General features: G+C 45.4%; 1 protein-coding gene and 1 long non-coding RNA gene across 2 annotated transcripts; both read left to right on the top strand.

Annotated features, from left to right (window-relative positions):
• Nucleotides 1-1,089: 1,089 nt before the first annotated feature.
• LOC133952221 (uncharacterized) lies at nt 1,090-3,114 on the top strand. Its single transcript, XR_009920526.1, has 4 exons — nt 1,090-1,262; nt 2,476-2,567; nt 2,698-2,844; nt 2,986-3,114. It is a non-coding gene; the product is annotated as an uncharacterized LOC133952221 (long non-coding RNA).
• Nucleotides 3,115-3,900: 786 nt separating this feature from the next.
• Nucleotides 3,901-5,617, top strand: LOC133952099 (uncharacterized). The gene is made up of 4 exons (XM_062386387.1): nt 3,901-4,111; nt 4,329-4,497; nt 4,837-4,964; nt 5,249-5,617. The coding sequence occupies exons 1-4, from the start codon at nt 3,971-3,973 to the stop codon at nt 5,564-5,566; spliced, it is 756 nt and encodes a 251-aa protein (XP_062242371.1). The 5' UTR covers nt 3,901-3,970; the 3' UTR covers nt 5,567-5,617.
• The last annotated feature ends 8,439 nt before the right edge of the window (nt 5,618-14,056 follow it).

Genomic DNA, 14,056 nt, shown 5'->3' with positions numbered 1-14,056 from the left:
CCTTCTTCCAGAGCACAGACCTTGTGCGTTGTGGCTGGTGTCACTCACGATCGAGGTGGCTTCCCGGGTGAGGCGGGTGGTGTAAGTGTCTTGCACGGAAGGGAGTGGGGCACCAATGATCTTACCAGCTGTGTTGACTATGCGTTGCAGTCTTTTCCTGCTGTGTGCAGTGCAGCTACTGCCCCACACAGTGATGCAGCTGGACAGGATGCTTTCAATGGTGCCCCGGTAGAATGTTTTCAGGATGGGTATGGGAGCTCTCGCTTTCTGAGGAGAGGGAGAGGGTTAGAGCTGCAGCAGCAGAGTGGGATCCACAGCTCCACAGCCTCCATTCACTCTAATGAGTGGCTGACACAGCTCATACACACTGACTGCATGGAGACACCAGGAGGGGACGTGTCTCTGCTGAAAGTCCCACATGTTGAAGCAGACTGAGGTTTCCTTACAACACGGTGGGAAGTGTAGATGATGTGGGAGCAGAGGACGTCTGGACATGTCTATTGTTCCTGTTTAAAGACTAACTCTTCCAAAACCTTCACATCATCACAAACGTATATCGGATTATCATTAAATAATACAGTTTCCCTGTCATCGTGATCAATACTGATTATTTTCACATGCTTTAAGTGAGTGCTTCAGCTCTTTGATAGAATATGGATCAGGAGGAAACCTCAGACCACAGATCGACTGGACCACAGGGGGGCTGCATCCAGAACCTTCATCCAGTCACTAACTTCATTTCCTAAATAGACGATTAGCCAAAGTCCAGACGTCAAACATCCGTCAAATCATCTCAGTAAATGAATAAGCTTCATTGTTTATCACTATTGATTCGACTGAAGAGCAAAGACGAGAATTTCATCCATTTAAAATGAAATCTACAGCAGAGTGATGCTTTTAAAAAAATCACTCCAGTGCACCAAGCAGCGAACATTGACCTGAACAGAGTCGAGTTCAGACAATGGAATACTCAACATGGACAAGAATCTGATTTCTCTCTGCACAGTAAAATTACAAGAGTAAAAATTCCGGAGTTAAAATTATTTTACTCAAAAATAGTATTTTTTGCTCTGATATGAGGTGAAAGAACGAAAAAAGAGTTGAGAGACACGCAGAGTTAGATCAGAATAACGGAGTCATAATTTTGACTCCTCCCAGAGGGCAACGCAGTTAAGTTTCGTTTTGTCCACCATTACACCTTACACCGATGGTCATTTCACCTGCAACCGGTCTGGAGAAAAGTCTGCTAGGAAAATAACAAAGTAAGTAATACATCAACTGTCTTTTTTACCGCATAAGTTTTGTTTGTTCTCATCGTACAGGATGCATGTAATGTTTGGTTTGTGTTATTTTCAAATGTGTGGCTTAATTACCATGGCAGTCGCAAGACGTGCTGTGTTGCGTCGCAACTTTTTTAAAAGTGGAAGTTCACGGGTAATTAAATCAGAGGGAGGATGAGTTAAAATCTGTAGTATCCCAAATTCAAGCTCAACGAAGCCGCGCGATTTAAACATATTATATAAATTACGCTAGGCATTGCTATATGCAGCTGCTAGAGTAGATGCTGCTAAGGTATCACATTAGCTTGCCAGTCATTTGACCAATTCACGTTTTTGTTCTTAGGAAAATTGATAAGTACACTGTCTTTTGTTGGTTAATGCACACATTTGTCAACTGCGGAGAATTTTGTTTACCATAGTAGTGTATCAATGGTTCGTTAGCATGATTAGCATGATTTAGCACCACATGGCCTTAACTCTGGAAAGAGTAAACAGAGGTTGTGCGCCACACGGATGCAGTGCAATTTACGATTGTGCTCTTAGGAAACTTGGTAAGTAGACTAGATAGAACATCGTCTTTTGTAGGTTTGTGTCCAGTACACATTGGTTGACTGTTGACACAGGGAGGCGCCGTGCTGGGGCTCGACTCACGGAAGAGTGATGAAAGAAAGATAACCTAAAGATTAAAGTTACCCGGTTGATATGAACTACGCTCGTAAGTAGCCCGAACTTTAAAACACCTGTTCAACCTGCATAAACGTGGACATGTAGAAATGTGCGATAGGCTTAATTAATCAGGGAATTATTGAAGAGCTATAATGAAGGCAAACACATGACGGGCGAACGTGTGTGTGTATATGTGTGTGTGTGCCATGGCCCTATTATAAGAGATGTGTAAACCATAGATAGTATATACAAACAATCGTGGTTCATATCAACTGTGTGTTTACAGGCGATAGAACGCGTATGTGTGTGTGCGCGCGCGTCTACAAGACGGCGGGCGCACGAGGACAATGACGTCACGATTAACCGTGTACACGACACGGTTAGACATTTTTGTAAACGTGCACACCCCTGCGTTCTTCTGACAGCAGTTTCTCCAATCTCTTTTACTGTTGATATGTTTTTCATATTAATTAGTTCAAGACAAGTAATCAAACAACTAAGTAACCACTATTTTTTCCTGTTCCTTTAGGATGGAGGCAACTGTTAGGGTGAAATATAAGGACAGAAAGAAGTACTTCTTCCTAACATCACCTTTTAAATTCGAAGTCTTTTTGGAAAGTGGTAAGAGAAAACATTGCATATGCAGCCTTTATTATAAAATATTGTTACCAATGCATGTTTTTGTGTGTTGCCACTACTTATGTAGGCTATAGTATGGTCAGTGTTAATATGACTTAAATGTCTTTTAAAGTTGCCAAGAAGTTTGATCTACCCACCCTGGATATTAAAGTCTATGATGAAACCAGGACCGAAATCGATGATGAGGCATTCGAATACATTCTAAAACAACAGGATATTGGGGTCTTAGAAATTGGGATCCCAACAGCAAGTGCTGATGGTAAAAAAACTTTACTTTTTAACTTCTATATATAAGTCTTTTAAACATCTCCGCAATTACATACCGTGCACATTTAACCTTGTCTGAGTTGTGCAGCTCATGCTGTAAACATTTTGTGTCCCATGAAACATTATTTTGTAGATTCCTTCAGTTCTAGCACGATTGGGGATGGTGAGGCTTCCTTCAGTTCTGGTACACTTGGCGATGGTGAGCCTTCATCAGGATCTGATGACACAGCAATCGTGATCAGAAATCCCTCAGAAAAAAAACATGAAGAGGATCGACGTCTGGGTCGAGTAAGATCAATAGATTGTTTATGTCTTTTTTGTAACTTTGTTGCAACCATATATATGCTCTTGTTAATCTGTGTACTCTGTGTGTTCTCTGTGTACTGTCAATTGTCAATCACCTCTCCCAAGATGATTGAGGACATCCTCAAGAGTAGCCCTGGAGGTGATAAGATCACACATGAGTATGCTCGCACAAAAACATTGTCAGATGTCAGAAGACGTGACCTAGTGAAGATACTAGTTGCACATCTGACAAATGAGCATGGGTACGTTTTTTTTCAGAAACTCACAAGACTGATATTAAATGAATCTTAGTTGTATTTTGGACAGGATGGTAATTTGATTTGTGTGTATAGCACAAGCCCCCCTAGGAGATTGAAGGAGGAATACGCCAAAGGAATCACCTGCCTTTTTCCTTACTTGGCTGACCCCCGGAGCAAGCTTGGCTATGTAAGTTACTCCTGCTTTTCTGGTGAAATGGTTTCAAATCATTCACGTATTTATGGGTGAAAATGTATATTTGTATTTACATGTGTTTCCCCTTATTTTCAAAGGAACATTTTTATAATGCTGAAGATGGAAGTGGGTATTTGGCTTGGAGAATCAAAACTCTGCAGAAAGAGGTGTCCGAGGGACGAATGAAACGGCCACGACAACTTCAAACAGGTCAGTGATTAATTTGGAACTTGACCACTCGTTTATTTGGTCTAGGTTTTCTTTTGAGTATTAAACTGGCATGTTGTCCCAAACCTTTAGGTGGGCCAACTTCACACAGGGACCCATTGAAAGAAGACATCCAGTGGGACGAACAGCAGTGTCAAGAAGCAATTGCCCTGATGAAGCATTCTACAGATGAAGTTGTAGTGAAGGAGAAAATGAGGCTAACCCTGGCCTATCGTCAGAAGTTGCTGCACGATCCTGAAAACTCAGCCGACATCCTATCTGTTTTTCCTCGTTTCTTGGACATTCCAGGTTTGGTGAGTAATACTGTTTTTAAAAAAACAAGAAATACAAAGTAACGTTTTGTGTAATTTGTTATTGTTTGTTTTGTCAGACAGAATGTAAATTTATCTTTCTTTACTTTTACATGTTTTGCTATCTGCCGAACCTGATCAGACTTCAGAAATGATCTCTGTAGCTACTTTGATCATCTACTGTGGGACTTACACTAAATGTCTTTGCCATGTCTTGTAGATTGATCAAGATTTCAGGAGTCTTTTTGGTGACGCAACCTCTGCAAAGATGTTGGAGAAGTGGACCACCAACTTTCAAGCAAAGGTTGTTACTCAGTGTCGTGGACTTACACTGACTGGAGATGTACAAGACCTCATCCAAAATGCTGAAGCCACTGAAGTAGATGATGGTAATGTTTTCTCCTTCGACTATTCTAGATGGAATGGGGATAACCATTTTATTGTGCATTAAGGCACATTTTGCCACTCACAAAGTTACTGGAGTTATATGTACATATCAACCTGTTGCCTTGAGAAACGGAAGTGGCTCCTGTCATTCACATGTGAAATCATTGGGAATAGAGTAATTGAACTGCACAAAGTTGTTTTTATAGTTTCCTACTCAAAACTCATGTCATCGATCCTTTTGCAGGCTTTATTGGTTATGGATAATCCGTCTGCAGCTCTGTCTTTAAATCTGAATCAATATGAAATGCTTAACTGTTCTGTTTTTGTTATATTTTCCCCAGGCTGGGACAGTGACATGTCATCAATGCTGTTGCTGGTTCACCTTCTGCCACCTTCAAGCCAAGGCCGAAAAAGACCAGGGAAAATCTCAGCCAGACAAGCATGCGATAGTCTTGTAAAATTCATCAAGGTGAGCTTTGTGTGGAACACAAAGGGCTGGAAAATACTTCCTCTTTTATTATGCTAATAGTGCTGGGCCATTGGGTAACGCTTAAATAACTAACAAAAGGTGGCCACACACGTTGCATAACACTGACCTTATTTGCATTTAAGTGTTTCGACGTTGTCTTCAGAGTGTTTTACAGCGTATGCGCTAATAAGTGCTTATAGTGTGCCCTCTTCTTTTTACTCTTATTGTAACTTTGTAAGAATCCAAAACCTAATAAATGACCATGCCTCCTTATTCAACCACAGATTGGGACCAGCATCCAAGGACACCTAGACAACATCCCTGGGAGTCTCCAGCCATACCTACTTGCTGTTGGTGCCAAGAAGAGCATGATCGAGTATTACTACATCGTGATCGACAAACATGCTCTACCCTGTAAGACCTCAACTGCACTGGCTTGTGTTGATGAACTTTTCAAAGCACATTTCGTCTTTGGCACAAGATACTGTCAGGAATTGACCAATGTGTACACCTTTCTGCAAACCACTGTCTATGACATAGATGTGGAAAACACCAAGGTAAATCCTAGAGTTGCAGAGTTGAGGGCCAGGATGCTGAAGTAAACTCCTATGATCTGCTTCATTTGTGCAAGATGTCATGCCAATGTCAATGCCTTGATTAAGCACTTAGTTGTTTCATGGTCTTTGTCCCGGAAAAACTCTCAGGTTAAAATGTGCTCAAAGGGGTTGTGCACATGTATATAATAGTTTTTCTGGATTACGAAAGCATCTCACTAGGTGTTCTTTGCGTGACAGTTCAAGTGTTAATGAAAGTTCATCTTCAGCCAGTGCCGTTTCCGTTGGGGATGTAGACCTTTTACCACATGAAAATGTAGCTTGTGAATCTGAACTCCTTCAAAAAAATATAGTGAAAAGTTGTGCGACAATTGTTGCAGAACTGAAAGTTGCTGGGGTAGCAGAGACCACCATTAATAATGTTGTCAACTCTGTTGGTGAGGTTATTGATGACATACAAAACGAAACTCTAGTGTCAGTGAAAAACGGTTTATCTTTACAGGAACCAATGAAAAGTGTTGTGGAATCTCAAATTGATCAGTCATTCCAAAAAATTGAAAATCCATTCTTGGCATTTAACTCTGAAAGCAAGAGAATGCAGTACTTTTCTGAGCAATGGGGGAAAATTGATCCAGTCGAATATGTCCTTGGGACAAGGTTTGCTACCAGACGTAATACGACAACTGGGTCATTTTCTCAAGTTGTTGTCCGAGATAAGTTTACATATATTCCCATTCTTGAGACGTTGCGGTTCATTTGTAAGCATCCTAATATCAATGACTTTTTAAGTAGAGATTGGGAAAAGAAAGAAACGTTTCTGTGGGGATTGTGGAGTTTGTTGTTGTTCTCATCTTTCCCTGTAGTGTCCCCTCGGCGCGTGTGGGGGTCCGGGGCGTGGCCTGATTCCTGGCGACAACAGACGAGGCACACCGGACCCGAATCATCTCATTCACCTCCTCCATAAATGCCGGGCTCGATCATCACTCCAGCGCCGGATTATTCAGTATCCTCGGTAGCTATACGACGCGACCTTCTTAAACTCAGGCACCGTGTTGGAGGTATTCTAAAACCTTGTTCTTCAACTTCTACAGATCTCCGTGTGCCTAACCGCTGACGTCGCCTCCTCGCTTCCACCCTGGACTTCTTAACCAGCCGGCACCCTGCCACTACTGCCAGCTGTTATAACTGACAAAATAAACATTCCTCTTACGAACTCTCTCGTCCGTGTCTGTTGTGGGGCCACGATCTACTAAATCCTTAACAGAATAATCCGGCCACGACATGGACCCCGCAGACACGGAGAGATTCAGACTGGCATTGGCCTCCTACGAAGACCGGGTTGGACAACAGGAGAAGACACTACTCGAGACCATGGCGGCCATCACCACACTTACCTCCCAGGTATCGCTGATCGGCAGTCGGGTGGAGCAGATAGGGTCGCACCTCGCCTCGCATCCGTCTCCTCCAGCTCCGGGTCCAGCTCCAGCACCGTCATCAGCCGCTGCTTCGGGCTCGTTTCCCACTCAGCCCCGGGAGCCTGTTATCCCCACACCCGCCAGGTTTTCTGGTCAGTCTGGTGCCGGTAGAGAGTTTATTTTTCAGTGCGGACTCGTTTTTGAGCAACAGCCTTCAACATACTCCACAGATAGGTCGCAGATAGCTTTTGTGATGAGTTTGCTTTCAGACAGGGCCGCGGCTTGGGCTGTTGCACTTTCTCATAGTCATTCTCCGGTTTGCTCTTCATTTTCCTCGTTCTCCGACGAGTTTCTCAAAGTTTTTGACCATCCGCTACGCAGCAAGGAGGCCAGTAGCCGGCTCCTGTCTCTTCGCCAGGGAGCTAACTCCGTGGCTAAGCACTCGGTGGACTTCCGCATTTTAGCCATCGAGAGCGGGTGGGACGAGACAGCGTTACAGGGGGTGTTTCTCCGGGGATTACGAGACGACGTGAGAGACGAACTAGCTGCTCGTGACGAGACCACCTCACTGGACGAGCTAATCTCGCTAGCTATCCGCTTGGATTGTCGCCTCCACGAGAGACGCAGAGAGAGATCCGGGGGTGTCGGTCATGCACCTCCCGTGACTCGGACAATGGGTCCCTTCCAACGGGGATTTACGTTTTCTCCACCACCTCCATTCGGCCCGGACAGGATTCCTCCGCGGACCACCTCTTCTTCCTCTTCTTCTTCTCCAGGCACCGAGGAACCCATGCAGCTGGGGAGGACGAGACTACCTCCACGGGAGCGTCAACGTCGCCAGCTACAGGGTCTCTGCGCCTACTGCGGGCAGGAGGGACATCTTCGTGACAACTGCCCGGTTTTGTCAAAAGGGGGGGCTCACCAACCACTGGGGGAGCGTTGGTGAGTCAGTCTTCTGTGTGTTCGTCTCCTCCTCGCCTGCTGATCAAAGGTACTGTTTCCTGGAATCAAAACTCCCGTTCGCTATCCATCTTGGTGGATTCGGGGGCAGATGACAATTTTATCGACTCAAGTTTTGTTACGCAGGCTCAAGTTCCCTGTCAGCTCCTCTCTCACCCCAAGAGGGTCTTTGCTTTGGATGGCAGGCTTCTGGCGCAGGTTACTCACCGCACAAGGCCTATTTCCCTGTTGTTGTCCGGGAATCATCATGAGGCCATTTCTTTTTTTGTTATTTCTTCTCCAACTTCCCCTGTGGTGTTAGGTTTACCCTGGCTAAAGCTACATAACCCCCACATTGACTGGTCCTCGGTGTCCGTCCTAAATTGGAGTTTATTTTGTCATGCCCACTGTTTACGTTCCGCCGTTCCCTCCACTCGTTCTATGCCACAGGCTCCTCCCAAGCCCGTGGATGTGAGCTCCGTACCTGCCGTTTATCACCACCTCCGGGAGGTGTTCAGTAAGGACCATGCTCTGTCACTTCCCCCTCACAGACCTTATGACTGCGGGATTGAGCTTCTCCAGAACGTTCCGTATCCTTCCAGCAAGCTCTATAATTTATCCAAGCCAGAACGTATCGCCATGGAGACATACATCACCGAATCGGTGGCCTCGGGTCTCATTCGGCCATCGTCATCTCCTTTAGGGGCGGGGTTTTTTTTTGTGGAGAAGAAGGACAAGTCTTTGCGGCCTTGTATTGATTTTCGGGGACTCAACGACATTACGGTTAAAAATAAATACCCTCTCCCTCTCATTGACTCTGCTTTTGGGTCCCTTCATGAGGCCACTATTTTTACTAAGTTGGACCTCAGGAACGCCTACCACTTAGTTAGGATCCGAGAGGGGGATGAGTGGAAGACGGGGTTTAACACCCCCCTGGGGCATTTTGAATATTTGGTGATGCCTTTTGGCCTCACCAATGCCCCCGCTATTTTTCAATGCTTGATTAATGACGTGTTAAGAGACATGCTTAACTGTTTTGTTTTTGTTTATTTGGATGATATTTTGATTTTCTCCCGTAACCACCAGGAGCACGTGCAACATGTCCAGCTAGTGCTCAGAAGACTCCTGGAAAACAGGTTATATGTAAAAGCAGAGAAATGTGATTTTCATGTATGTTCTATTAGTTTTTTGGGTGTCATTGTGGAGAAAGGGCAACTCAGGACCGACCCTGCCAAGGTTAAGGCAGTGGCCGAATGGCCCACTCCTACATCAAGGAAGCAACTTCAGAGGTTCCTCGGGTTTGCCAATTTCTACCGCAGATTTATCCAGGACTATAGTATAGTTGCTACACCTCTGACGCAGCTGACGTCGGTTAAAATTCCTTTTGTGTGGTCACCTGCAGCGGAGGGGGCGTTTGCTAGACTTAAATTGTTGTTTTCATCTGCTCCTGTACTCATTCACCCTGACCCTGCCTTACAGTTTGTGGTGGAGGTGGATGCCTCGGACTCCGGGGTGGGGGCCGTGCTGTCGCAGCGCTCCACCATCGACCAGAAGGAGCACCCATGTGCCTTTTTCTCCCGCCAGCTCTCACCGGCGGAGAGAAACTATGACGTCGGGAACCGGGAGTTGCTGGCGGTGGTTCTGGCTCTGCAGGAGTGGAGGCACTGGCTTGAGGGATCCACGCATCCGTTCATTGTGTGGACCGATCATAAAAACCTGTCTTATCTCCGCTCTGCTCGTAGGCTCAACTCCCGCCAGGCCCGGTGGGCACTCTTCCTGGGGCGCTTCCACTTTACACTCACCTACCGGCCCGGGTCCAAGAACATCAAGCCAGATGCGCTGTCGCGTCAGTTTGCGCTCCCTATGGAGGACACGGCTGGAGACACCATCCTGCCAGCTGCCTGCGTGGTGGGAGCGGCCAGGTGGGAGATCGAGGGTGTGGTCCAGGGGGCCCAGAGGGACCAGCCGGTTCCACCAGGCTGCCCTCCGGACAGATTGTTTGTTCCTGAGGGAGTGAGATCCCCGGTTCTGCAATGGGGACACGCCTCCCGGATCGCCTGCCATCCGGGTTTTCGGCGAACTCTGGCCCTTCTCCAACAGCGTTTCTGGTGGCCCTCCATGGCGGCCGATACCAGGGGGTTCGTCGCTGCCTGTTCTGTCTGCGCCCGAGGTAAGGCATCACATCAAGCCCCCGCTGGTTTACTGCATCCTCTGCCCATCCCTCACCGCCCGTGGTCACATGTGGCGGTTGACTTCATAACTGGCTTACCCCCATCGGAAGGCAACACAGTGATTCTGACCGTCGTTGACAGATTCTCCAAAGCAGCTCACTTCATCCCGGTACCTAAGTTACCTTCCGCCTTGGAGACCGCTAACCTTCTCATCACACACGTCTTCCGTTTGCATGGCATCCCGGTAGACATTGTCTCGGACAGGGGTCCTCAGTTCACCGCTAGGACGTGGAAGGCGTTCTGCCAGGCGTTGGGGGCGTCGGCCAGCCTATCTTCCGGATACCATCCTCAGTCCAACGGCCAGACAGAACGGGCGAACCAGGATCTGGGGTCAGCACTGCGCTGTGTTTCAGCCCGACATCCGGTTTCCTGGGCCACACACCTCCCCTGGATCGAATACGCTCACAACTCCCTGGTCTGCTCCGCCACAGGTATGTCGCCGTTCATGGTTGCTAATGGGTTTCAACCTCCTCTGTTCCCATCTCAGGAAGCTGACGTGGCAGTGCCATCCGTGGGGGAGTATCTGCGGCGTGCTCGTCGGGTCTGGCTCGAGGCCCGGGCAGCCCTGGTCCGTACTGCATCCCGCAATCAGCGAGTGGCTGACCGGCATCGCACCCCTGCTCCTGACTATCAGCCAGGACAGATGGTCTGGCTATCATCCCGGGATCTGCCTCTCCAAACCGAATCACGTAAATTGACACCTAGATACATTGGGCCATTTGAGGTCGATCGGATAATAAATCCGTGTGCGGTGAGACTCAAACTCCCCCTGTCTTTGAAAGTTCATCCCACGTTCCACGTCTCTCATCTCAAGCCAGTGTCCACAAGTCCATTAAGCCCTCCTGCGGAGCCTCCCCCACCCACCCTTATCATAGATGACCACCCGGCATATACGGTTAATAAGGTATTGGATGTACGCCGGCGTGGTCGAGGTTACCAATACCTCGTGGACTGGGAGGGATATGGCCCAGAGGAGAGACAATGGGTTTCTCGTTCCCTGATTTTGGACGGTACCATCCTCGATGACTTTTATGCTTGTTTCCCGACAAGCCGGGTCGGCTGCCAGGCGGCGTCCCTTGAGGGGGGGGTACTGTGGGGATTGTGGAGTTTGTTGTTGTTCTCATCTTTCCCTGTAGTGTCCCCTCGGCGCGTGTGGGGGTCCGGGGCGTGGCCTGATTCCTGGCGACAACAGACGAGGCACACCGGACCCGAATCATCTCATTCACCTCCTCCATAAATGCCGGGCTCGATCATCACTCCAGCGCCGGATTATTCAGTATCCTCGGTAGCTATACGACGCGACCTTCTTAAACTCAGGCACCGTGTTGGAGGTATTCTAAAACCTTGTTCTTCAACTTCTACAGATCTCCGTGTGCCTAACCGCTGACGTCGCCTCCTCGCTTCCACCCTGGACTTCTTAACCAGCCGGCACCCTGCCACTACTGCCAGCTGTTATAACTGACAAAATAAACATTCCTCTTACGAACTCTCTCGTCCGTGTCTGTTGTGGGGCCACGATCTACTAAATCCTTAACAGTTTCTCTACGATATACAGGATGGAGAATTCTTTAAAAGTCATCCCCTTTTCTTGAAGCAAAAGCATGCGTTTCAGATCCAGCTCTTTTTTGATGAGTTTGAGTGTTCAAACCCCCTTGGGTCCAAGCGTGGAATACACAAGTTAGGAGCCATCTATTTTACGTTGAGAAATATTTCTCCAAAATATAACTCAAATTTACTTGGCATCCATTTGGTTTCGTTATTTCACGCACAAGACATCAAAACTTATGGATTTGATAAGATCCTTGAGCCACTGGTCAAGGATATATCTCGTCTTGAAACTGAAGGAGTTCAGATTCCCCATTTTGATCATGCTGTTTACGGAACCATCATTCAAGTTACAGGAGACAACCTTGGTATCCATTCTTTATTTGGTTTTGTAGAATCGTTCAGTGCTCGTTATTGTTGTCGTTTTTGCCTACTGGAGAAGGAAGATTTTCAAACGGAGTTCAGTGAAGATAGCAGTAAGATCTCACTTCGAACCAAAGAACTTCACGCAGAACATTGTGAAGTTATCAAGAGTAACCCTCATCTTCCTTATGTTATGGGCGTGAAAAAGTCGTGCCTTTTAAATTCCTTGCAATATTTTCATACGGCGACAAATTTTTCTGTTGATATCATGCAAGACATATTTGAAGGGGTTGCCCAATTTGAGATGAAGCTCCTTCTGCAACACTTGGGTAACAATTACACAACACCGGCAGAAATACACAGACGAATTCAGAGTTTCAATTATGGTCGCTTGGAACAGTGCAACAAACCTCCAGGTGTTAATTTAGTTGAGGGTTCTAATGACTTAAGCCTTAATGCGACACAAAGCTGGTGTTTGCTGCGCCACCTCCCGATCATATTCGGGGATCTTGTTTGTTCAAGTGACCAAAACTGGTATCTATTCATTTTACTGCTTCAAATAGTCAGCATAGTTTTGTCTCCAGCCATATCGAGTGGCATAACTATATATTTGAAGCATCTGATTTCTGAACACCACAGTCTATTCAAGTATTTATATCCCCACAAGAAATTACTGCCCAAACATCATTTCTTAATCCACTACCCAACTTCGATGCAGAAACTTGGCCCTTTGATACATAGCTGGTGCATGCGCTACGAAGGAAAACACAATTACTTCAAAAGACAAATAAAAAGTTTTAAAAACATTACAAAAACATTGGCCAAAAAACACCAATGTCATGTGGCATATTTGTGGCAAACATTTAATCCAAATGAATTGAAATTAGGCCCTGGCAAAATGGTCCCCTTGAATAGACTAGAATCCTACACAGAGATCGCTGTTAAGCTCAATGTTCCCGTTTGGACAAAGATCTACAATGTAAAATGGATAAAGAGTTTTGGGAATTTGTATCGGCCTGGGCTGGCTGTTTGCATAAGAGTGGAGAATGAGATGCCTGTGTTTCATGTAATCCAGAATATTGTTGTAAGAGATGAGTGTGTTCTTTTTGTAACGACTGCTATGAAAACTCTTTATTTAGAGGAACATGTCCATGCTTTCAAGGTTATGCACACCGCAGAAGCACCCATTGTTTTGGAATTTAAAGACCTTTTGCACCACAAGTCTTTTGATATTCTAATGTCATGTGGTCTTGATTCAGATTTGTTTATAATCCCTTATTTTTTCATGTAATGCTTTTTGTTTAGAATGATGTCAACTAGGGCTGCAACTAACGATTATCTTGATAATCGATTAATCTGTCGATTATTTTCTCGATTCATCGATTACTAATCGATTAGTGTTTTGGTCCGTAAAATGTCAGAAAATGTTGATACATTTTCCAAAGCCCATGTTGACGTCCTCAAATGTATTGTTATGTCCAAAAGACACAGATATTTCAGTTGACTGTCATAATAGGATTAAAGAGACCAGAAAATATTCATATTTGAGAAGCTGAAATCAGAGAATTTGGACATTTGTTATTAAAAAATTACTCGAAACGATTAATCGATTATCAAAATAGTTGGCGATTATTTTAATAATCGATTTGTCGATTAATCGTTGCAGCTCTAATGTCAACAGTGTGCATGTGCACAAATGGAATGAGAATTTTCGATTGAGAGCAAATATTTGGTGCCAAATAAAAGGACATGTGGAATAATTGATCTTTTGTCATTTTTAACGATTGTACGAGCTTAATATTGAATTGTGCAATTTCTAAAGTGGACTCCTTACGGAGAAACAATTACTCAAAATTGAGGAATGTTAACTCTTTTTAAGGGAGTAAATTTCTGTGGAGCAGATTTGTAGTTCCTCTAGTAGGAGTAAAAATAGAGTGAGAGTCAATTGAAATTGTCTCTATATAGAGTGAATTATACTATTAAAGAGTAGAATTTTCACTCTAAATTGAAGAGAAATTACTCCGATTAAACAACTCTATCGAAAG

Source organism: Platichthys flesus, chromosome 4 (genome assembly GCF_949316205.1).
Source record: "Platichthys flesus chromosome 4, fPlaFle2.1, whole genome shotgun sequence".
NCBI classification, from domain to species: Eukaryota; Metazoa; Chordata; class Actinopteri; order Pleuronectiformes; family Pleuronectidae; genus Platichthys; species Platichthys flesus.
The sequence above is the reverse complement of the archived record's forward strand: the minus strand, read 5'-3'. Positions and strand labels throughout refer to the sequence as shown.

Bases quoted from the DNA above. Each gene is read 5' to 3' on its own strand.
- LOC133952099 (XM_062386387.1), top strand. From the start codon at position 3,971: ATGAAGCATTCTACAGATGAAGTTGTAGTGAAGGAGAAAATGAGGCTA. The intron at 4,112-4,328 runs GTGAGTAATACT...CATGTCTTGTAG, and splicing joins TCTTGGACATTCCAGGTTTG to ATTGATCAAGATTTCAGGAG. The intron at 4,965-5,248 runs GTGAGCTTTGTG...ATTCAACCACAG, and splicing joins GTCTTGTAAAATTCATCAAG to ATTGGGACCAGCATCCAAGG.